General features: G+C 42.7%; 1 protein-coding gene across 2 annotated transcripts in view; it reads left to right on the plus strand.

The window, feature by feature from the left end:
* The first annotated feature begins 607 nt into the window (after positions 1 to 607).
* The window catches only part of TARS3 (threonyl-tRNA synthetase 3), a 59,463-nt gene continuing 34,589 nt past the window's right edge, over positions 608 to 25,481 (plus strand). For both annotated transcript variants that reach the window (XM_054257191.2, XM_035303677.3), the window contains exons 1-10: positions 608 to 994; positions 2,257 to 2,328; positions 4,279 to 4,475; positions 10,711 to 10,834; positions 13,598 to 13,719; positions 16,709 to 16,826; positions 19,991 to 20,055; positions 21,581 to 21,659; positions 23,112 to 23,258; positions 24,147 to 24,245. In XM_054257191.2, the coding sequence (XP_054113166.2) occupies positions 680 to 994; positions 2,257 to 2,328; positions 4,279 to 4,475; positions 10,711 to 10,834; positions 13,598 to 13,719; positions 16,709 to 16,826; positions 19,991 to 20,055; positions 21,581 to 21,659; positions 23,112 to 23,258; positions 24,147 to 24,245 (1,338 nt within the window). In that variant the 5' untranslated portion in view covers positions 608 to 679. The remainder of the gene's footprint in view (positions 995 to 2,256; positions 2,329 to 4,278; positions 4,476 to 10,710; positions 10,835 to 13,597; positions 13,720 to 16,708; positions 16,827 to 19,990; positions 20,056 to 21,580; positions 21,660 to 23,111; positions 23,259 to 24,146; positions 24,246 to 25,481) is intronic.

Below are 25,481 nucleotides of genomic sequence, written 5' to 3' on the forward strand. Positions count from 1 at the left end.
TTCACTGTTATGAGGGATACAATGACACATGTGGCGTTTGTCCTAGACTCGTGGAGCTAGCAATTTCGTGCTGGTCAGATTTAGATTTCATAGCGATTTTCTATGTGCGCTGGCCGAGCGGCCTCTGCACATGGGCAATTTTGGCATGAAAGGCCAGAAAGTCCATTTTTAATGGCCACTTTTTAGAACCTGTTTGCAAGGTGATAGAACGGTGACTGCCAGAATTCAGGAGGGAGAAATGGTGAAGCCTTTTTGGAGAATGCAGATGATGGTCTTTTTGCAAGTTTTCAGAAGATTTTCGTTTCAACGGACTAAAGCTACTGCCAGTAGCCCCTTGACAGGCCTCGAAAGGTAGGGGGGGTCCTTCAGACCCCATTCCCCTACTGCCCAGGCGGAAGTCATCGCTCCCAACCCTACGGTGGGCCTGCCCTCAGGCCCCGCCCCTCCGGGCTGGGTGTCTAGCTTAGGCCCCTCCCCTCCTCATCCAGCGTCCTGCCCCTCCCCGCCCAGCTCCCCGCCCCTACCACGTATCCGGCCTCGGCTCCGCCCCCATCCCATCGCCCCGCCCCTCCCGGGCGCGCTGTCTCCTGCCCTGCCCTGAGTCGCCGCGTCCCGGTCGCCGCCCTCGTCGCAGTCGCGGACACCTCGCTCGGCGTCTGTGCCTGAGGGAGCGCGCGCGATGGCGGCCGAGGCCCTGGCGGCTGAGGCCGTGGCGTCGCGCCTGGAGCGGCAGGAGGAGGACATCCGCTGGCTGTGGGCGGAGGTCCAGCGCCTGAGGGACGAGCAGCTGAGCGCGCCAGACCGCGGCCAGGCGGAGGGGCCGTGCGTCACGCGGGAGGTGGCGCAGCTCCGGGCCGAGAACCGCGACCTGCGCCACCGCCTGTGCCGCCTGCGGCTGTGCCTGGCCGAGGAGCTGAGCCGCCAGGCCACGCTGGGGAGAGCGGCGCGGGTGGCGGCGCAGGAGGAGGCCGGGCGCACGGGGGCCGGCGCGCAGGTAACCCGGCGGCGGGGACGCAGGAGAGGGCGCGGGCGGGGCGGGCCGAGATAGTGCGCACCGAGCGGTTTGCAGCGCCGGGGACAGGTGCGGGGGCGCCCCGGGGGAGTGTCCGCCCAGCGCCCTGCCCTGCCCTGCCCTGCCCTGCCCTGCCTGTTCTCCCTTGCGGCCTGGGGAGCCGCTGGATTTCCAACAGGCGCCCAGTTTACTAAATGTTGTTGATTTCTCACCTCGCCCGTTGGAGAGCCTGCCACACATCTTTTTCAGTAGCAGAAATGGTGTTTTCATTTGTTTGAAAAAATGCTGAAGTGTTTAAAACTCATTATTCTTGCCTTGGGCAGAAAGACAGCTGCGTAATGTCAACTGTTTCATTCCCTCTGGTTCTTGTTTTTTGTTGTTGGCTTTTTTTGGACGAGAAGTTTTAGCTTTTTGTGCCCTTGTTTTGGTGGCCTATCTTGAGAGGATACCTGTATATTTAACATTGTTTTTGTTTTGTTTTGATTTTTTTTGAGACAGGGTCTCTCCGTGTCACCCAGTATGGAGTGCAGTGGCGCGATCTCTGCTCACTGTATCCTCCACCTTTGGGGTTCAAACGAGTCTCCTATCTCAGCTTCCGAGTAGCTGGAATTACAGGCACCCGCCATCACGCCCGGCTCATTTTTGTATTTTTCGCAGAGACAGGGTTTCACCGTATTGGCCAGTTTGGTCTCGAACTCCTGACCTCGTGATCCTCCTGCCTCGGCCTCCCAAAGTGCTGGGATTACAGGCGTGATCCACCACAGCCGGCCAACGTTGTTATTTAATACAGTGTTTTTATGATTTTAGGAAGGATAAATTATCTTATTTTAACATCATAAACTTTCTGAGTCCTGAAGCTTCTCAGGCTGTGAGATGTTCAGTATAGTCCTTTAGGAGAGACAGCTGTGGTGAACTAGCCACATCTTCATGAAAGAGTGCATTTGAAGTGGCAGGCAGCAACCACACATTTTCCAGCCACATTGTTTGTTTAAAGTTCAGGACAGAAATTTTTCAAGAGCAAAATATATTAAATATGCTTAGCAACAGTGTGAAAGAAATGCAGACAGGGAGGACTGAACCCTGGAAAATGACTTGCCGATTGAGAGGTGTTGGTGTGGTCAGGAGAGCCAGCTATGAGCCTCTAAACATGGGCACTTGCAGCCTGCTGGCATAGCTCTCGGCTTAAGATGTGTTGCTTTTTTTTTTTTGTTATTGATGTGAGTCATTTATAATTTATCTTTCAGCCTCCTTCTAGTCAAAGCCGAGAAAAGGACATGAAAAAGAAGAAAATGAAGGAAAGCGAGCCGGACCATGAGGTAAGTTGTTGCTATGGAAACAATATAAACTACTACTTGTAATTTCAAATATGTGTCTATAGTTAATTACCCAGGATTTCCAACAAAAATTACTGATCAAATTATTACTTGGGTTATATTGGTGTGTTTAAAACTTTTCAAGCCTTAAATTTGAGATGTCTCCAGAAATGAGCTGCCCATATTTAATAAACACCTGTATTTAATCTATTTAAGTTGTGCAAGCTTTTTTTCCCTTGTATTCAGGAAACTAGCTACTTTGCTTTTGTGTATAAATCATTAAAACAACCAGGAAGTATTTATCTGGCATCAACATTTGCTAGGAGTGCAGGAGGAATACCTGGGCCCAAAGGTACCAGTCTGGTTGAGGAGTTTGGGGAGACTCAGAACATCAACTAGGGAGCAGTACAATAGTGTACAAGTAAATGCTGTAATGTGTGACTATGCACGTTCTGTAAACAGTGGAAAACGGAGGTGCCAGTGGGTGAAGTAGGTAGAAGAGGCGGGCTTTAAGGTGGACGGTTAGAGCTAAGGAGAAATTAGATAAGCAGAGAGGAGTTTTTTGGAGTTGGGAAGTACATATGCTCCTAGTCTTACAGTTTGGTTAAGTCCCAATAAACCCAACGTGAGTTAAAAATGTATGTAATGGCCGGGTGCGGTGGCTCAAGCCTGTAATCCCAGCACTTTGGGAGGCCGAGGCGGGTGGATCATGAGGTCAAGAGCTCGAGACCATCCTGGTCAACATGGTGAAACCCCGTATCTACTAAAAATACAAAAAATTAGCTGGGCGTGCTGGCGCGTGCCTGTAATCCCAGCTACTCAGGAGGCTGAGGCAGGAGAATTGCCTGAACCCAGGAGGCGGAGGTTGTGGTGAGCCGAGATTGTGCCATTGCACTCCAGCCTGGATAACAAGAGTGAAACTCCGTCTCAAAAAAAAAAAAAAAAATGTATGTAATACATCTAAGCTAGTGATCATCATAGCTTAGCCTACCTACCTTTAAAGTGCTCAGAACACTTATATTAGCTTACAGTTGGGCAAAATCCTCTAATACAAAGCCTATTTTATTAGGAAGTGTCAAATATCTCTACTGAGTGAAAAACAGAGTGGTTGTATGAATATTACTTTTACAATATCATTGAAGTTGAAAAGTCATGGCTGGGCGTGTTGGCTTATGCCTGTAATCCCAGCACTCTGGGAGGCCAAGGCAGGTGGATCACTTGAGGTTACGAGTTCCAGCCTTGTCAACATGGTGAAACCCCATCTCTACTACAAATACAAAAATGAGCCGATGGCGTGACATGTGCTTGTAATCCCAGCTATTCGGGGGGCTGAGGCAGGAAAAAAATCACTTGAACCTACGAGGCAGAGGTGCCAGTGAGCTGACTTCGCACCACTGCACTTCAGCCTGGGCAACAAAGCAAGACTCCATCTCAAAAAAATAACAATAACAATAACAACAACAACAACAAAAAATATCGGGCATGTTGGCTTATGCCTGTAATCCCAGCACTTTGGGAGGCCAAGGCTGGTAGATCACCAGGTGGAGAGATTGAGACCATCCTGGCCAACATGGTGAAACTCTGTGTGTTCCAAAAAAAAAAAATTAGCTGGGTGTGGTGGGGTGCACCCGTAGTCCCAGCTACTTGGGAGGCTGAGGCAGAAGAATCACTTGAACCTGGGAGGTGGAGGTTGCAGTGAGCCGAGATCTCGCCACTGCACTCCAGCCTGGGCGAGAGAGTGAGACTCCTCAAAGAAAAGAAAAGAAAAGAAAAGAAAAGAAAAGAAAAACTGTAATTCAAACTGTGGTAAGTTTGGGATCATCTGTAGAGCGATAGAGGCTAGACCTATGGTATGCTGGGAAAGCAGTGAGGGGGCAGAGCTGATTCAGAGCTGAGCAGCTAGAAAATAGTGGGCTGTATATATTAATCTCATTGTGTTCTAATAATTTTCAGGTGAAACAGCAACCAAGTTTCATAAAAGAAAGATTGAATCTTTTTGAAATATTGAAGAAAGACCATCAGCTCTTACTTGCCATTTATGGAAAAAAGGGAGATAGAAGCAATGTGATCACAGTAAGAGTGGCTGATGGGCAGACAGTGGAAGGGGAAGTCTGGAAGACGACGCCTTACCAAGTGGCTGCTGAAATCAGGTAAGCCGTAGTGTGGAAAGATACTAAATTATTAGTATTCAATATTAAATTAATACAATATTAAATAAGTATACTGGAGCCTGGTGAAAATGTTTTCTTAGGGACCGCTAACATTAGTCCATTCTCATGCTGCTGCAAGGACATACCTGAGACTGAGTAATTTATAAAGGAAAAAGGTTTAGTTGACTCACAGTTCAGCAGGGCTGGGAGGCCTCAGGAAACTTACAGTCATGGCAGAAGGGGAAGCAAGTTTGTCCTTCTTCACATGGCAGCAGCAAGGAGAAGTGCAGAGCAAAGTTGGGGGAAAACCCCTTATAAAACCATCAGATCTCATGAGAATGCACTCACTATCAAAGAACAGCATGGAGGTTGCTGCCCCCGTGATTCAGTTGCCTCCCACTGGCTCCCTCCTACAACACGTGGGGATTTGGGGAAGTACAGTTCAAGATGAGGTTTGGGTAGGCACACAGCCAAACCGTATCAGCTAAAATGTATATATTTTTCTTCAGTTGAATAAATTAAATGTAATTATTTTTTTTTCCTCTGGCTTCTCCAGAGGCCATTTAAATAAGTAGTTGAATATCAGAACACAGTGATTTCCTGTTCTAATAAAAATATATAGGAGAGAAAAAAACATCTGTAATTCTTGACAGGCCATTTTTACACTGACTTTATTCATCAATCAAATCATTTCCATGAGTTTACAGGTCTTTTAATTATAGACTGAAGGTACATGTGTTAGAGTTATTATCAATCCTGGAAAAGTCCTTTGAGCTTTCTAGAAATTAGATACATTAGTGAAGTTATATTGTGTTGACTAATGTTAATTCCTCGTGTTAAATTCAGTTGTATAGAAGCTATTACATAAATACAGTTATATAGCTTCTATACAATCGTATTCAATGCCATGTAAATAAATGTTTATCATTTAAAAAGCAAACTGCTTCAACAATTGAAATTCTCAGATTTTCTTTGAAAATGATGGCTAGGATTGTATTTCTGACTCATCCTATTATATTGTTAAATGCTCTCCCAACCTGTTTTCATGTTTTCCAGGAGAAATGATGTGCTAGGAAAAAAGAGGTTTTGAGGCATGAACAAGTTTGTTTTCTCATGGAGAGTCAGGTTGCATGTTAAATGTGTTAGGACAGTATTTCTCAAAGTGTAGTTCCCAAACCAGCAGCATGGGCATCTGGAACTTCTTAGAAAAGCACATTTGGCCAGGGGTGGTGGCTCACACCTGTAATCCCAGCACTTTGGGCGGCCAAGGCCAGTGGATCACCTGAGGTCAGGAGTTCGAGTCCAGCCTGGCCAACATGGTGAAACCCCATCACTACTAAAAATACAAAAAAATTAGCTGGGCTTAGTGGCAGGTGCCTGTAATCCCAGGTACTTGGGAGGCTGAGGCAGGAGAATTGCTTGAACCCAGGAGGTGGAGGTTGCAGTGAGGCAGGATTGCACCGTTGCACTCCTGCCTGGGTGACAGAGGGAGACTCTGTCAAAAAAAAAAAAAAAAATTGGGGGGGTCCTACCTCAAACCCCCTGAATTGATCAGCTGTCTGTTTTTATGAGCCCTCCAGGGGCTTCTGATGCAAGCTAATGGTCCAGAAGTGACCAGTCCATCTGCCATATTTCTGGATGGACATTTCTGGTCCATGCAGTTATTTATGGACCCAGCTTCCTTCCATCTTGTTGATCTCCTGTCCCCTAGGTAGGGTTTCTTTGTGTCTAGTGGTGGAACCTGGGTCCCTGCATGGGCCTGCCTGCATTCAGGAGGAAGAGAAACTGCAGAACAATGATGCTTTAAGGCCAAGACCCCATAGTGGCTCGCTTCAATTTCCACTTCCATCCTGTTAGCTCACGTTTAGTCACATGCATGCCTGGCTGTAAGAGAGAATGGGAATATAGCTCTATTGGCCGCCCAGCCACATGTCCAGCTAAAGCCTTCACACCATGGAAGAGAGGAATGGTTTGTGGAACAACAGGGAGTCTGCCACAGTCTGCCCCTCTGACATCCAGGTATCTGTGGGAACTCTTCTTCAACATCTGACACACTCACTCCCCAAGTGAGTCAACTCTTAAGTGCCATAGCTCAAAGCCTGGAATTTCCAAGTGATGTACAGAACACCTCCCATCAGGCTGACCAGTTGTATTCTAGCAACAAGCTAATAGACAAGTCTGCTCACACTACACATGTATACGGTGCACAGAAGACGATCACAAAGTGTGTGTTTGGAAAAAAAAAAAGGAGAAATATGGCAGACAGTGTTTTAGAGAAGTCATCAGATTCTGCTTGAAGCGACTGTGAGGCCCCACAGCCTGGCAGCGGTTAGTGCTTGTGTCAGCCCATCTATTCTCGCTTGCTTCTCTGGAAGCAGCTGTCTTGTCCATGGTCCTCCCTGGGCCCTGATTTTGCTCTTTGGGAAGTTCAGAGTTATCCATTATCCTCATTTGTCACATCTAAAGTGCACGACAGTTTGTCCTCTTGGGGTCTGTGCAGTTTGCACAGCTCAGTTCTGTGGTGCACACTTGGGACCTGAGGGTTCCTTTAGGGATCACATAGTCACAGATATTTGTGAGCTGGGCTTATAATTTGTTTGGCAATATAATTTCCACGATTAGTTAACCGTAGTAGGCTTCTGGTCTGTTTGCAACTAATCAGTTCCACGTGAAAGTAATCTCATTTAAAGAATCTTCTAGACAGAGACGGCTTTTGTATTTGGCTCATTCCTCTCTCCTTGTTTAATGGACTGAGGTCATATGAAGCAACAGGCTTGTGGGAGGGAGGCACTCTTGTTCTCTTACCCTTGCAGTTCCACTGGCCTCTATGTCTGTATTTATGTGAGGCCTTTGAGAAGGGCTGTCAATGCCTGTCCCTCCTGCTGTTTGGGAAAGAAGATTGTCTTTCCAGAACCTCACATAGTCCCACATTTCTGAACTTTTGGTCAATTGAATTACAGGACACAGGCAGAGGGAGCCTCCCTATCCCTTCCATCTCTACTTGCAAACTAGATTGTTTTCATCTGAGATAGCTCATTCTGGTAGCTTCATGCTGAAAGCAACAAGAGTTACCTAGGGTATACTAACACTCTCCCCTTTTATGTGTGCTTTCTTGTGAGCTACAAGCACTGTGACACATGGTCTGCCTGCAGGTTTTATCAGATATTTTGTTACACTATGACAGAGGTTATTGGCTTTCCATATCAGGCTGCTGAGCCAGTGCCATGTTTTGGTTTTTCACTTCCAGGTCCTTACTTCTGTATTACCCAAGACAAATACTAAGCTGCTGCAACAAAGACATCACAGAAAACTCGGTGGCTTGAACATGATCAAAGTCCTTTCATATAGCAGTCTAGATGTGGGTGGTCCAGGTTGACTGGGTGACACTTCTCCATACAGTCATTTGGGGACCCAGATTTCTCCCATCTGGTCGCTGAGCTGTCTGGTACAATGTTGCCCTTGTCTACATGGTTCAGAAAGAACAGCACATGGGTTCCCGTGTCCAGAAGGTGGAGAGAGGATGGAGAAGTGGCCTCTACTGTCTTAATGATGAGACACAGAAGTGTCACACATGCTTCTGCTTCTATCCATTGGCTCCAAACTTGGCCACGTGGCCACATCTAGCTGCAAGGAAGGCTGGAAAACTCTTTCTGTGGGAGAAGGGCAGAATGGGTTTGTGGAACACGTAGCCATCTATGACAGCCAGTAACAATGAAAGGAAAGTTTTACTTGATTAATAACATCTAACATTTATTAAGTTCCTGTTATCATATGTATACATGACAGAATCGTGAGTATAAATGTATGAGGAATTCCTATAATCCCCATTTTATAGATAAGAAAACTGAGGCTTAAGAGAAGCTGAGTAAATTATCCAGTATTTAAACCCAGGTTGGCCTTTCACCTGTGTTCTGACAATGCTGTATTGCTGCTCAAGTTAATGACGGAAACGTAAATTAAAAGATAACATTGTAGGCTGAGTGTGGTGGCTCACACCTGTAATCCCAGCACTTTGGGAGGGAGGTGGAGGTAGGCAGAAGTTTGGGGTCAGAAGTTTGAGACCAGCCTGGCCAATATGGTAAAACCCTGTCTCTACTACAGATACAAAAAGTAGCTTGACATGGTGGCATGTGCCTGTAATCCCAGCTACTTGGGAGGCTGAGTCAGAAGAATCGCTTGAACCTGGGAGGCAGAGGTTGCAGTGAGCCAACATCGTGCCATTGTATTCCAGCCTGGGTGACAGAGCGAGACTCTGTCTAGAAAAACCAAAATTACATTGTAGAGTTGATACAGTTCAATAGTACGTAACATGAGAACTCAAAGACAAGATACTCTTGTTCTGCTGGTAGGAAAATTTTGCAATATATTCTGACAGAAATGACTAAAAATGCATTTCCCTGGACCTAGCAGTTTTACTTCCAGAATTTTTCCCAAGAAAATAATTGAGTAAAATATATGTTCGAGAATGTTCATTGCAGCATTATTTTTCATTGCTACTCGCCCTCCAAAGTACCCATAAAAATAATTGAAATACCTAGCAAATATTGGTTCCTCCATGACTGTTAAATACCGCGTTTTAGAAGTCTGTTTTAGAAGAAAGTGCTGTGATTTATTGTTAAGTTTAAGAAGTAGGTTATAAAATAACAATTGTGATACTATTAAACATTTTTATTCCTATGTATTAAACATGGAATTCACATGTATTAATATGTATTAACATGGAAAGCTATAAACAAAACATTAGTGGTAATTCCTTGGTGATGGAATTATAGGTGATTTTTTTCCTTTGTGTTTTCTGTGCTTTCCAGGTTTCCTTTCTTGACTTTCGGCCTCCCAGAGTGTTAGGACTATAGGTGTGAGCCACTGTGCCCTGCCTTATAATTTCTTACAATAATATTTTCCTTAAGTTAGAATGCTTTAGTTACTAAATTAATGTGTGTTTGAAATAAACATTGTTACTAGACTGTTAAAAATTGGTCTACTTTATTTAAAAAAATTAAATTTTTTTAAAATAAACAATTTTCAAAAAATAAATGTTATTTAAAAGATACACAAAATAAGAGAAAGAAAGAGATCAGCACCTCACTGGAAGACCATCCTGGCCAACATGGTGAAACCCCATCTCTACTAAAAATACAAACATTAGCTGGGCATGGTGGTGCACACCTGTAATCCCAGCTAGTGGGGAGGCTGAGGCAGGAGAATGGCTTGAACCTGGGAGATGGAAGTTGCAGTGAGCTGAGATTGCACCATTGCACTCCAGCCTGGGTGACAGAGTGAGACTCCGTCTCAAACAAAAACAAAATAGGCAAAGGAAGTAGATAGTTTATGAAAGTAAAGATAGCTTGTAAGCCTGAAACAAATTTAATAATTAAAACAACAATTTTCAATGTCACAGTGACAAAGATTTTAAAAATCAGGGTCCATGGAAGTGATGCGTTCAAATGACATTTATCAGAACTCTTTCAAAGGTACGTTCCCTTTGATCTAGTAATTTCAGCTCTGTGGTCATATTCCCAGAAATCAGTCACAGAAGTCACAAGATGCCTGTGTACAGATATCTGTGGGGTATACTCTATGAGAGCAAATGTTAGGCTACCTCAGGGTGCAGCAGTGGAGGCTTCATTAATAAATACGATACTTCAGACTGCTTAGGAAGGCTCTCTGAGGCATGGCAGAGAGAACGCAAGCTATACGATTATGTTGGCAACTGCTTCTAAAGACACCACATATGTGTGGGTGGGGTGGATGGAGGTAGAAGAACCACTGGATAGAAATGTACCGAAATGTTATGAGTAGTGATTTCTGATATTTATATGCGATTTTTATTTTATCCTGTGTGCTTTCTCAGTTTTCCATGGTTTTTTTTTTTTTTACAGTGAATGTATATTACTTTTCTACGTAAAATAAATTTACAAAACAAAAAGTATCTGTCCTGTTAGCTTACATTTGTACTTTCTATCCACTTAAAAAATTAGCTGGGCACGGTAGCGCGTGCCTGTAATCCCAGCTACTCAGTAGGCTGAGGCAGGAGAATTGCCTGAACCCAGGAGGCGGAGGTTGCGGTGACCCGAGATCGCACCATTGCGCTGCAGCCTGGGAAACAACAGCGAAACTCCGCCTCAAAAAACAAAACAAAACAAAACAAAACAAAAACACCCTAGAAATTCTTTTAATTTTAAGGAGTCACTGTAGCAATGATAAGGTCAACTCCCAAGCTGTTTTTCTCTTCCAGTCAGGAACTGGCGGAAAGCACAATAGTAGCCAAAGTAAATGGTGAATTGTGGGACCTGGACCGCCCACTGGAAGGGGACTCTTCTCTTGAGTTGCTTCCATTTGATAACGAGGAAGCTCAAGCTGTGAGTATTTAAAAATCAGATGGCCAAACTTTGGGTACTTACGCTAAAAACCGTGTTATATAAGAAGACACATATTGAAGTCAAGAACGCTGCATTTTTTTTGGGCTTTCTGAGATTTAAAATTTGAATTTTGATGTTTAATGTTTGTGGCATGAATATATATAAATACATATCAGTTTTTAAAGTAGCCTATATTTTTCCTTCTTTCTTTTTCTTCCCCTCCCCTCCCCTCCCCTCCCCGTCTTACTCTGTTGCCCAGGTTAGAGTGCAGTGGTACAATCATGGCTCACTGCAGCCTTGACCTCGCCTGGCCCAGGTGATCCCACCTCACTGTCCCAGCTATCTGGGCCTACAGGTGTGTTCCACCATCTCAGCTAATTTTTTGTATTTTCTATAGAGACAGGGTTTTGCCATGTTGCCTGGGCTGGTCTCAAACCCCTGGGCACAAGCAATATGCCTGCCCCGGCCTCCCAAAATGCTAGGATTACAGGTGTGAGCCACTGTGCCAAGCCTTATCATTTCTTACAATAATGGTTTCCTTAAGTTAGAATGCTTTGGTTATTAAATCAATGTGTGTTTTAATAGGCTGTTAAAATGAGTCTACTTTATAATTTAACATGTACAGGAGAATTGGAAGAAATTACAAGACTCAGATATCCTTAAATGCATAATATAATTTTCTATAAAACAAATATCACATTTTCACATATATGTGTGATATGATTTCTGACATACATTGTCCCCTTAACATTGCACTCACCCTTCAAGCTCCATTAAACCTAACTTACAATTAGCTTAGGTTACAGTAATTGCAAGGCTTATGCTAAATTTCTTAATCTAAACTATAAGAAGCATATTATAATTTTGTTTAAAACATGCCAAGTATAACCATTAAATATCTAAACAGTACACTATTAATTAAACCATGTTTAAAAGTGATTTTCAGAAAGTTCAGTACTGTAGACTGAATTCACAACTCTCCAGCTATAGCTAGCCATGCGTCAGTCTTTATGCGCTACTGCCTCTGTGATATCTGCACTTAGATATTGTACAAGAATTTTCAGTACATTCAACATGAAATTTTTGATTTTAACCCCAAAACTATTTCTTCCCTCTTTGCCTAAGTCAGTGCACTACTCCACCACATCTCCAGTTTCTCAACCTAGAACCTTGGAGGTTATGTGTGGTTACTCCCATTCCTCAGCTCTGATCTCCAGTGAGGGGTAAGCCCAGTAGCTTTTACTTCCTGACATACCTAGAATCCGTCCACTTCTCTCTCTCTCCGTTGCCACTGCCTGAGAAGCTGCACTCACCTTGTCAGAACACTACCCAAGAAACTGCCTACTTGCTGTTTTGGCCCTCAAAATCCATTCCCATTGAGCTATCAAATGATGTGTGCAATGTAAATTTAATCATTTTTTGCTTAAAACCCTCGAATGCATCCCATTGCATCTGGAGTAAAATGCGAACTCCTCCCCAAGGCCTGCATGGTCTCGGGCCCTTCCTTTCTCAAGCTACGCTTTGTCCCATCCCCTATGTGTTAGGCACACAAGCCTTCCCGAATCCCCGTCAATATAGGAGGCTCACCGTTTTTCTTTATTATAGAGCCCTTTTCACTTCCTATTAAATACCCTTCACGTCTTATAATTATGCACTTCCAGGTTTGTTCATTGCCCGTGTCTTCCCCAATAGGCTGTAACTGTATGGGGGCCGTGACCGTGTCTGCTTGTTTCACTATTATATCCTCAGCACATAACACAGTGGGAGATTGGGGCTGATGCTAGCCGTCAGCCTGCCATCCTAGCAGCATCCAGAGGAGAAGTGCTGTGCCCTAAGCACTGACTCTCTGGGTCTGTCTGCAAATCATATCCCAGCCTATTGCTGTGGGCTGGGATTGCGTATAACTGCTCCATCATCTGACTACTTCTGCTCTGATTCATTTTATCAAACAGCTTTTTAATTGTCATTTCCTTTCTATTTAATAAAAGGAAGGAAATTGCTGACAGATGACTTGATCATCTTACTCCTTTGGTACCTATATTTATTTGGGGACTTTGGTTAGTTTCATTCTATCCATAAACTGAAATGAATTCCTTGGGAACTGAAAACCATATCAACTTTTTGAACTTGGAGGACTGACAACCAGGCTTTGGACTGTGGTTAGTTAACCCATGTACACACTTCTCAGGGTGCTCAGGCAGCCAGAGACGTTCCCTGGCAACACTGTTTTCTTCCGGAGCCATCTTCCACACTTCCGCAGTCACATGCTCTTCAGCACGTGAAGACTGCTGTGGAGATGCAAAATCTTGTTAACTCCAGTGGTGTCATGAACACTTCAGTGCTCTCTGTCCAGCTCAGAGAGGGTAATCCTGGAGAAAAAGGAAGAGAGCTAGCATCTGGCACTCCTCAGTCTTCCTCCCACTCGGCTTCAATCAGGTTCGCACGCAGCTGCTTCGCTCGGTGTTCATCCTCCGTGGCTGACATGCACAGAGGAAATGGGTTGTAGCTGAGCTTTAGCCGCCACTCTCAGCAGAGCAGCTCTACACTGGCACTGAGCAAGTGGCTCTGGTGGAATTTAAGGGAGGGCTCAGAGAGCATTCTCTTCTAAGTGGGCATTGAAGATTTTCCTTTCAAATTGATTGTTGCTGCCCTTGGTCTTGCCATTTATCTCCTTAAAATTTTCTACTTGTTTATATCATTTTACTACTAATTTTCCATGTCATACTTTTGGTAGCTAATGGCCTCTCTGTCCATGCCATGCAGGTGTACTGGCACTCCAGTGCTCACATTCTCGGGGAGGCCATGGAGCTTTACTATGGAGGCCACCTGTGCTACGGTCCGCCCATTGAAAATGGATTTTATTATGACATGTTCATTGAAGACAGGTAACACACTGAACATGGCCTCTGAATGCATGTTTCCATTTTATTGTTTTGTAATGGTTACATACTAGCTTAGTAACTATAATCATATCATGCAATACAGTAAATATAATCAATCATGTACTGTTGGGCCTTACATAATGTGGGGTTATGGGCATTGGCACCCATGCAGTTGAAAATCCAAGTGCAACTTGTGACTTCCCCCCTAAACTTAACTACTAATTGCCTGTTGTTGAGTACCACATACTTTGTATGTTATGTGTATCATATACTATATTCTTAAAATAAGCTAGAGAACATAGATTTTAGGAAAATCATAAGGAAGAGGAAATATATTTACCATTCATTTGGTGGAAGTGGATCATCATAAAGCTCTTCATCTTCATGTTGAGTAAGCTGGTGAGGAAGTAGAGGGGTTGGTCTTGCTGTCTCGGGTGGCAGAGGCAGAAGAAAATCCACATGTAAGTGGACTCATGCAGTTCTAGCCTTTGTTGTTCAAGGGTCAACTGTATTGGATGATATGATTATAGATTGGTTGACCAATTTTGAAAATTACTTTTTAGTTTAGAAATGGTCTAAACCATTTTAATTTAAAAATAAAAATTAGTTTTAGTTATCTCTAGTTTAGATTCAAGAGACACCTCTAAAATAGTTTTCTTTTTTGTCCCCAGAAGAGTATGATATGCTATTTCTCTAATCTGGGACTTGCTAGAGCATGGTATTAATTAAGACCAGAATCGAAAACTTAATTCCTAGAGAGAAGTTAGTTTAATTCACACCACGATAATCAAGGGCACCATTAACGTCAGCCAAACATCTCACAGTTGAATGCCACACAGGGATGGTTCACAGAGCCTCACATTCCATAGACCTGTGCTCGACTCATTAGCAAACAGCCTGCTCCGTCCGCCTCCTGCCCTGAATTCCTCACAGCTCTTAAGGGTACCTCCAGCTGCCAAAACTGAAACCTCTGATCCTTCTACTTCCTCCCTACTCCTCCCCACCAAGCCACCATCCAGCTGTAGTCCAGTTCTGCCAATTTTATCTCCTAAATAGTTCTCCTGCCCGCTCTCCTCACTTCTGCGTGGCCTGGATAACTGTGGTGCATTTTGTCTTTACCTTCTCCTGCGAGATGCTTAATGACCTCCCCAAGCAAGCACCCAGCGCACTGTAGCTGCTACTTACAGACTGAACCACTGTTACAACCATGAACTGTGTTTACCTACAGCACTTCTGATCTCAAAGGTGTGGATTTTTTTCTACACCAACAGCAAGGCCCCAACTCTCTGGATACCAACTCGGTGTCAAATGATTCAACTCAATTCTGACCCTACCCTGAGTTAGTGCTGGTCACCTAGGGCAAGGGCTCAGTCCCACAAGACTGCCCCCAATTCAGATACCAGCCGGAAGTCTGGGCCTTCCATGTTTTTGACCTACAGGCTGCAAATCGGGAGTTCCCATGACCCCATCATTGGGTTCAATAAATTTGCTAGAATGGCTCACAGAACTCGAGGCAGTTTACTTACCTTACCAGTTTACTATAATGGATGTTACAAAGGATAGAGATGAACAGCCTGATGGAAGAGATGCTTATGTGAGGTGTGTGGGAGGGGCACAGAGCTTTCATGCATCTCTGGGTGCCATGCCCCAAACACCTGGATGTGTCTAACAACCTGGAAGCTCTCTGAATCTCGTTGTTTAGGGATTTTTATGGAGGTTTCATTATAGAGGCACAGTTGATTAAATCAAAAACAAAATGTTTTTGTTGCCTGCTGTGTGCCCTGTGCTTCATGTTGGTGATTCAGCACTGAAGGAATCAGTCTGTCCTTACGGCTATGACCATTGGTGATAATCCTGTCTCTAACCCCTCTTCTCTCCCTGAAGGAGGCAGGTGGGGGCACTGAAAGTCCCAACCCTTTAATCATGCCTTGGTCTTTCTGGTGACCACTTCCCATTCTGAAGCTACCTAGGGGACCAAGCCATCAGTCATTTCATTAGCACACAAAGACACTTGTATCACTCCAGAGATTGTAGGATCTTCAAAACCCTGTACCAGAAACTTGGACGAAGACCAAATATATGTTTCTTAGTGTGTCGCAGTATCACATCCAGGTCATCTCTTGTTATGAAAATGTTCAACAAAATGTTTTTGCTGCCTGCTGTGTGCCCTGTGCTTCATGTTGGTGATTCAGCACTGAAGGAATCAGTCTGTCCTTACGGCGCTAACAGTCTGGTTGGGGGAAGATAGCAAATGCATGAGCAGCCATCTGCTGCCAGGTGGTGATGAGCATAGGAATGTCAGCCAGGTGTGGGAGGTGTGGGCCATGACAGGCAGGTGGGCGGGAAGGGGCAAGTGCCATTGATGCAGACAGTGGAGTGGAGAGATGGAGCAAGCCCTAAGGATGGGGGTACTTATGACATCTGTAGGGAGAAGGTTCCAGGCCTCTGAGGGACTGTCCTGGGGTGGCTTGTTTAAGGAGTAGCAAGGAAGCCAGTGTGGCAGGAGGGAGTGAGGACTGACTAGGGGGAGACTGAAAGGAAGTCAGTCCGTGCATAGTGGAGGCTGAATGCTGCTGGAGCACCACAACTCTGCAGTACACACCTTTCCCAGACTTGGTTCCATGGCCAGTGAGGGCAGGGACATGATGAGCGCTCCTGAGCAAAACCAAAATGTGTGAAGGATAAGGAAGACGGCACAGAAAAACAGGCCTCCAAGGAGCTCATAGTTCCCCTGGTGTCTTCTAGCAGGGATTCCTGCTCATCTTGCAGTGGAGGAGAAATGAGGCAGGTTGTGGCAGCTGTTGATGCCCCAGTCTCCCTCTTTGAGACCCAGGAGTAGCAACTGTATGAAGTTTGACTTTCTGAAGTCCTGGAACGATAAGACACCAGATTCAAGTTAGAAAATGCATCACTGATGAAGCATCAGGACAAAGGAAAGAGGGAATGCATCATGTCCGGAAGGTCGATGTGGATTCTGTGCTCTTCCTTTCAGAGCAGTGTCCAGCACAGAATTGTCAGCCCTGGAGAACATCTGTAAAGTCATCATAAAAGAAAAGCAACCTTTTGAAAGACTAGAAGTCAGCAAGGAAATCCTCCTGGAAATGTTTAAGGTAACTTTGGGAAACTCTCCAACTGCTTACTAGGAATATTAAAATCAGGTAGACTAGCTTCACCACCTTCCCCCAAATAGTTAGCTGTTGCTCAGCAAATTGTTCTGATTCTGTTAAGCTACTGTGAGGTTGTTATCAGTTGCTTGATGTGACACTTCCCTTCTTGTCTATTTCCTGAAATTTGAGGACAAACTAGGCAGGTAAAGGGCCAGGCAAATAATTTTCATATGTTTGTTTATAAATCTGATTGATTAATTCTGAGTACTGTGATGTCTGGTTCCCAAATTCCATAATATATATAATCCCATATAAAATGCTGCCTTTTTCTCTTTTCTTTGGGAGTTTTCTGTTAACTTTTTTTTCAAATTTTAACCTAGAGTAACCTGTGTGAAACAGTAACTCTCTCTCTATTTTTTTTGACCAATGTACTAAAATATATTCCTGGTTTTCTGTTTTAAAACATACATATTGGAGAAAAGCATACATTTTGTTTTTTTGGTTTTTTTTTGGATGGAGTCTCACTCTGTCTCCCAGGCTGGAGTGCAGTGGCACTGTCTCAACTCATTGCATCTTCTGCCTCCGGGGTTCAAGGATTCTCTTGCCTCAGTCCCTCAGCTGGGACAACAGGCATGCACCACCATGCCCGGCCAATTTTTGTGTCTTTTTAGTAGAAATGAAGTTTTGCCATGTTGGCCAAGCTGGTCTTGAATTCCTGACTTCAAGTGATCTGCCTGCCTCAGCCTCCCAAAGTGCTGGGATTACAGGTGTGAACCATCATGCCCAGCCAAAAACATACATTTTTAAAACAGAGTAGTATTATTTTTGTGGGCTTGAATAAAAAAGTAGAGTTGGTTTTGGTAAAAAGTTGCAGGTACTCTTTTTTGTGCAGTAAAATATATAACATATAAAATTGTCCATTTAATCATTTTTAAGTATACAGTTCTGTGGCGTTAAGTGCATTTACAGTGTTGTCAAACCAGCACCATCAATGTCGAACCTCTAGGCACTTCGGATCAGTGGAATCAAGACAATATTTGTCCTTTTGTGACTGGCTTGTTTCACTCAGCAAAATGTCCTGAGGATTCATCCATGTTTTAGCATGGTCAGAATCTCCTTCCTTTATAAGGCTGCGTAACATTCCACTGTACAGATAGACCACATTTTGCTTATTCATCCATCCATCTATAGACACGTGGGTTGCTTCTACCTTTGGCTACTATTGTGAACAATGCCTCTGTGAACCTGGGCGTGTAAAGTTCTGTTTGAGTCTCTGCTTTACGTCTTTTGGGAATATACTTAGAAGTGGAATTGCTGGATCCTATGGCATTTCTGCTTTTCAGTTTTTGAGAACTTGCCATACCATTTGATGCAGTGGCTGTACCATTTGACAGTTCTACCAGGGATGCACAGGGTTCCAGGTTTTCCACATCCTTGCCAACGTTTGTTTGATTATGTTTTTCATAGACATCCTAATGGTTGTGAAGTGGTATTTCACTGGGGTTTTGGTTTGATTTGCATTTCTCCAATGACTTAGTAATGTTGAGCATCTTAATGGCCATTTGGGCATTTTCTTGAAGAAATATCTTTGGAGAAATGTCTATTCAGGTCTTTTGCCTATTATTTTCATTATTATTATTTTTAGATGGAGTCTCATTCTGTTGCCCAGGCTGGAGTGCAGTGATGCGATCTTTGCTCACTGCAACCTCTGCCTCCTGGATTCGAGCACTTCTCCTGCCTCAGCTTCCTGAGTAGCTGGGATTACAGGCACCCACCACCATGCCTGGATAATTTTTGTATTTTTAGTAGAAACAAGATATCACCATGTTGGTAAGGCTGGTCTCAAACTCCTGACCTTGTCATCCATCTGCTTTGTCCTTCCACAGTGCCGAGATTACAGGTGTGAGCCATGCGCCCAGACTTTTGCCCATTTTTGAATCAGGTTTTTTATATTTGAGTTATAAGAGTTCTTGATATATTCTGAATATCCATTTCTTAACAGATACGTGATTTGCAAAGTTTTTAAAAATTCTGTGGGTTGCCTTTTTTGCAGCTACTTTTAAGAACTAAACACAGTCTTTGTTAAGGAAAATGATTTGATGTGAATATATAGATATAAAACAGTTAAATCATACAGAGACGGGTTTTTCTCCTAACAGCTGCCTCCGTTAAGCAGTTATTTAATATAAAGTGCCTTGGATATTAGGATAATAGTGATGAAAGCAGAAGAGAAAGGAAAAGGAAAAAAACCTTAGTTTTATAAATGTATCATCATTACTATAAACTTTGCTTTTGTTTTTATACAAATTAACAATATAGCTGTGTCCTTATCAGAATTTTATTGATTTATTTAATGGAGTTAAAATCAGATCTTCTAGTACAGTACTGTCCAATAGGAACATAATGGAATCCACAAATCTGAGCCGTGTGTGTAACCTTAAATTTTAGGGCAGCTACATTTTCAAAGTAAAAGAAAGTTGCATTGATTTTAACAAAATTCTTAACCCAGTATATAAAAAGTATCGTTTCATCTGTAGCCAGTATAAAGTATGATTAATGAATGATTTTATTCTTCTTTTCACGATATTATACTTCCAAAGCCCAGTGTGTTTTATACTCTCTGTACACATTCTTTCAAATTAATGGCATTTGAGGCCAGGTGCGGTGGCTTGCACCTGTAATCCCAGCACTTTGGGAGGCTGAGGCAGCCTGATTACTTGAGGTCAGGAGTTTGAGACCAGCCTGGCCAACATAGTGAAATCCTGTCTCTACTAAAAAATAAAAATGAGCCAGGTGTGATGGTATGCGCCTGTAATCCCAACTACTTGGGAGACTGAGGCAGAATTGCTTGAACCCGGGAGGCGGACACTGCAGTGAGCCGAGATGGCACTACTGTACTCCAGCCTAGGAGAGGGAGTGAGACTGCCTCAAAAAAAAAACCAAAAAAACCCAAAAAACAAATTAGTGGCATTTGTAATGCCCAGTAGCCATGTGGCTTGTGTCCTCCTTGCTGGACGGTATAGCTCAAGGCTGTGAGCTGTTTGTATACCTCATGTCTTAGCACCTAGAACATCAGTAGATGCCCTTTCAATGTTTCTTGAAAAAAGTAGTGTTGTTTTCTTCATTTAAACATTTTGTGTAATGTGTAAATATGTTTTTCTTTGTAGTACAATAAATTTAAATGCCGCATTCTGAATGAGAAGGTTAGCACTGCAACTACCACCGTGTACAGGTTTGTGTCCACACATGTTAAATGCTGCTCATTAGTAAACTTGAACGTGCTAGCAGTAGAGGCGGTTTGTCCTCTGGTTGGAGTTGTATCGTTTTTCAAGTTTTGTAGTTTATATTATACTTTAGTTAGGATCTTCAAAATGTTTTCACTAAAGAGAAATTATTTTCTCTGTTTTAGTAGTCAGGATGGTACTGAGACCCGTATTTTATTTTCTGGGTGTCCTATAAGGGTTTTTCTCCATGTGGGTGATACTGTTGGGAAAGGAGTTTCCATTCCATCCTTCCACATTAATCAGAACAGGGGCCATTCCAGGGCATCTCCTTACCAGTGATTCTCTGCCTCGTACTTACTCTCCAGTGTCCAGGTGTAGAAAAATCTGCCCCATTGTCCAGAGTCCAAGTGTAGCAGCCTTCATGAGTTAGCAGCATATTCATGATAAGACCAAAAGAAAATACTGGGAAACAAAGGCAGAATCAAATGTAAGAGGAGACAAGTGAAATTAATACCAGAATCACTTAGTTTAACCTCAGGTTCCTGAACTCCTTTTTATTTATCCATGTTTATATGCCTTATATGTAATTGCTATTCCCCTTTCTGTGTGTTCTGACCATCTGGGTGCTGCTGGGACCCTCACAGTACTGGCTTAGAAGACCTGGTATTTATTTAATTACAACCACAGATATTCTTCCTCGGGGTACTTATTTTCCACATTCAAGGACTTACGGTTCTCTGGTTTAATTGTACTATAAGTAAAATCGTATCCCCTTTGTGCAAAGCTATGCACAGTGCATTCCTTAAATTATAATGTGCACTCAATGCCATTTGATATTGATGTGGAATGCCATGTTTATCTTTTTTTTTGGTATTATCCAATGACCTCATAAAGTTTTATTATTTGTTGTTTATAATTCAAATAAATGTTAGTATAACCATTTTAAAATTTAAAAATAAATGAAAATATAGGAAACAGGCTAAGTTTTAAATTTCTGGCTTGAGTTGTTGGGGTTTAGAACCTTACCTAGGTCAACATTGACACTTTTTGTAGTTTTCCAATTTGAATGACTTGTATTTAATTTTTGAAAAACCATTAAAGCTTTTGCGGCTTTCTATTTAAAGGTTAGAGTATCGAAGGCTTTCGTGCTAATTCGGCATTCCTTCCTTTCATCTGAGTTTTACTCAGAAGCTGTCTCCCTAGAGAACAATACACAAAGACTGGCCATTGAAAGAGATGACATTTTTGTGTTTGCTAGGCTATGAGCCAGTCCCTTTTTATATTTGTTGTAATTTTTAAGTTTCTAATCAGTGAATTGCATAGTTTCTTTCAGAAGATGTTCTGCGGTTTTTGAATCTAGAGGGCAGAGTGGACTCAGGCTAGATGAATTGCCTCTCTCCTTCACCCTAAATTTAAAATGGCCTTGTCACATATAAGTGAAACTCTACCTAAAATATAGGATATTATGGCTTATCATGAATAGTCCAAAAAACTGTAACTGTGCCTGAGCATGTCTTAAATGTTTCGTTATAGGTGCGGTCCATTAATTGACCTTTGCAAAGGTCCACATGTAAGACACACTGGAAAAATTAAAACCATCAAAATTTTTAAGGTAAGGATTGATTTTTTTTTAATATAGCAAACTTAAGGTGCACTAGATATTAAGGGATTTCAATCATGTCTTTTGTAGTCTGAACATCATATTTTAAAATATTTTATTCTTATTTGACTAAAACTAATGAAATCATTTAGAATTTTGATAATTAGAACACTATAGGTAGGTTTTGTTTATTATTTTACCTTATTGCGAGTGTTATAACATTTCTTTTTCATATATTATTCTATTTTATTTATTTATTTATTTTTCTGAGATGGGGTCTTGCTCTGTTGCCCAGGCTGGAGTGTAGTGGTGTGATCTTGGCTCACTGCAACCTCTGCCTTCCAGATCCAAGCTATTCTCCTGCCTCAGCTTCCCAAGTAGCTGGGATTACAGTCACCACGCCTGGCTAATTTTTGTACTTTTAGTTGAGATGGGGTTTCGCCACGTTGGTCAGGCTGGTCTCGAACTTTTGACCTCAGGTGATCTGCCTGCCTCGGCCTTCCGATGTGCTGGGATTGTAGGTGTAAACCACTGCACCTGGCCTTTTTCATATGCTTTTTTAAAAACATTGTTCTTTATACTGTGGTTTTCTTGAATTGCCCTGAAGTGAGCAAGAATATTTGTCTGCATGTGAAAGTAATATACTTCCCAAAAAAGAAAACAGCAGAAGGGGATATGATGGTGTAATGGAGAAAACGCTCTGGGATTTAGGAGGCACAGGACTGACTTGGCAGTCCCAGCCTTTCTGGGCTTTGGTTTTCTTACAGGTAAAATGGGGGGCTGGCTAGTGGCACTGTTCTTAATCATTGACCATAGGTCAGCAAGACCAACCAACCTTTACTTCCCTGCACCTGCCTTGTATTCTGCCCCGTCCTTGGGGATCATGATTGCTGCTTAGCCTTCACTCCTTTCCATGCGCTCTCACTGTCATTCTAGAATCCATAGCAGACTCTACATAATTTACTGATTAATATATAATTTGGGCTGGGAAGGTTTAGTTAGAATCCTTTTTAATATTGTTCCCAGCACCACAAACAGTCTTCTGTAAGTAAGCTTTGTTGATTTTGTTTGTTTGTTTGATTTTGAGACATGGTCTTGCTTTGTCACCCAGGCTGGAGTACAGTGGCACACACACTGCTCACTGTAGCCCCAACCTTTTGTGCTCAAGCAGTCCTCTTGCCTCAGTCCCCCAAGTAGCTGGGACTATAGGCATCTGCCATCGTGCCTGGCTAATTTTTGTATTTTCTGTAGAGATGGTTTTGCCATCTTGTCCAGGCTGGTCTCAAACTCCTGAGCTCAAATGATCTTACCACCTTGACCTCCCAAAGTGCTGGGATTATAGGCATGAGCCACTGTGCCAGGCTGCTTTGTTGATGTTATAATGGAAAATTGCATTCATATTTAAGAACAGTTTTACTTACAATAGAATGTTTGATATATTTACTAAAATTCTTTGATATTTAGAATTCTTCAACATATTGGGAGGGCAATCCTGAAATGGAAACATTGCAGAGAATCTATGGAATATCCTTCCCTGATAACAAGATGATGAGAAACTGGGAAAAGTTCCAAGAGGAAGCAAAGAACAGAGATCACAGGAAGATTGGGAAGGTATGCCCCTCATCTTTACCGCTAGGGAGATGTCATCGCAAGCCAACATGGAATGTTTCTGTCTCACAAAACTCAGTTGCTTTAAAAATTAGATTTCTTCTTCTCTCCTATCTGTTTTGCTGGCACTCACAGTCTGCTGCAGAATTCTTTCATTCTAATACCCCAGATGTCTTCTAACCTCTTTCTCCTGTATCTTATATTAAATTATAAAAATTGCACCCTTCTTTTATTTTTGTCATGATATAAAAATAAAGTTGTTTTTTTATATTCCATGCACTTGATACATCCGTTGTACCTGTGAAACAGAGCAGCATATAGAAGGAAAAAGTGAGATTGGAAAGCAGCTAGGCCTGAGCTTTAGTCCCAGTCCTTCTTGCACTCACTAGCTGTGTTAGACAATGGGCAAGGTGTTCACCTATGAAACTCCATGTTCTCGTCTTCCTTGCTGGGTAGCCTTGCAGGGTAGATGTGAAGACAGATACCTGATGATGGTGCGTGGTACGGGACAGGTTCTCAGTAAGTGACAGCCATGATGATGATGATCACCACCTAAAGCCCCCCCTGCAATGAACTTTTTGGTCTTTTTTTACATGTTGTCTTCCCAGGAGTGCCATACTCCAAGTGTGCCAAGTAAAAAAATTACCGGAAAATAGCAGACGGTGACATAAAGCTAAGTTCAAAGCTAACTTGCCATAAATATGAATGGAAATTTTACTATGCTCTTACATATATTTAGATATAAGTATTGAATGGCCTTGGAATGTCTATTACTAGAGAAGATGGAAGTAACTGAGTATTATGTGTTTTATTCCCAGCATATCATGTGTGTGCAGTAAATATTAGGCCACAACAGATGACATTTGAAATGCAATTATTGTTTCAATCTAGGAACAGGAACTTTTCTTTTTCCATGATTTGAGTCCTGGAAGCTGTTTTTTCCTTCCCAGAGGAGCCTTCATTTATAATACACTTGTGGATTTCATACGAGTAAGTTGACTTTAAAATATTTTATTCTTACTCAATTCCAGTTTGCATTTTACTATTTTTTCTCGTAACAAAATGGTCAAACATCTCCACTAATTTTACTTTGGTAATATTAATAAGAAGTTTGAGGCTAAAAGTGAGATACTGGCTGGGCACAGTGGTACACGCCTGTAATTCCAGCACTTTGGGAGGCCAAGGTGGGCAGATCACCTGAGGGCAGGAGTTCAAGACCAGCCTGGGCAACATGGTGAAACCCCGTTTCTACTAAAAATATAAAAATTAGCTGAGTATGGTGATGCACGCCTGTAAACCCAGCTACTCAGGAGGGTGAGGCGGGAGAATTGCTTGAACCTGGGAGGCAGAGGTTGCAGTGAGTTGGGATCATGCCACTGCACTCCAGCCTGGGTGACAGAGCAAGACTCTGTCTCAAAAAAAGAAAAGTGAGATAACAGATTGTACCTTCTAGTAACAACATGGAGATAATTTCTGTTTTCCCTGAGTACATTCCTGGATTTCGTAAAATTCACTTTTTGTCCATGTAAGTTTCTAAAGCATGTAGATGTAAAGGCAAGCATTAGACTAGGTGTGGCGCTCCCTGTGAAAAGAAGAAAGGAGAAAGTGTCTTCTCTGGCACAGAGTGTTGAACCGTGAAGCATTGCTTCTCCAAATGTGGTCCATGGGCCCTGGTGCTTTCCTTTGCCTAAAGCCTGACTCCCAGGTGATTTGGCAGCTCCAGAGGAAAGAGGAAAAAACCAATAGTGTAAATATCTACTTGTAATACAGGTTCATAAATGGGAAAGTCGTTAGTGTTTACATGGTGGGGACTGTGTAGATACCGTTCAGAGGTGATGCAGGTCGGCTACTAGGATTACATTTCCATTCTTGCACCGTTTTGTCTTTACTCTAATCGCTACCTAAATTTTTCATTTACTTAGTCTTTTATGTGCCTACCACTAATTCATCCTCAGATTTCTCTGAAAAAGCTACATATCTCCCTGCAGTGTATTCTGCAATGATTCAGGTAATTGCTCAGTAAATTGTTTTCAAATTTGGTACTCTCACTCCAGAATTAACTTGCTATTAAGATTCTTGGAAATGGATGTCTTAGGGCTTATTTTCATCATCTTGGCCACTGTCCTCATGTCTCTTGCTGTGCTGAGTCCCGTTTCCTGGTCCCTACCTATCTCTTCTTCGTTTATCCTTAGTTCTCATTTGGGGATCACTTTCTTGAGTATCTTT

This window comes from Callithrix jacchus, chromosome 6, assembly GCF_049354715.1.
Source record: "Callithrix jacchus isolate 240 chromosome 6, calJac240_pri, whole genome shotgun sequence".
In the NCBI taxonomy this organism is placed as follows: domain Eukaryota; kingdom Metazoa; phylum Chordata; class Mammalia; order Primates; family Cebidae; genus Callithrix; species Callithrix jacchus.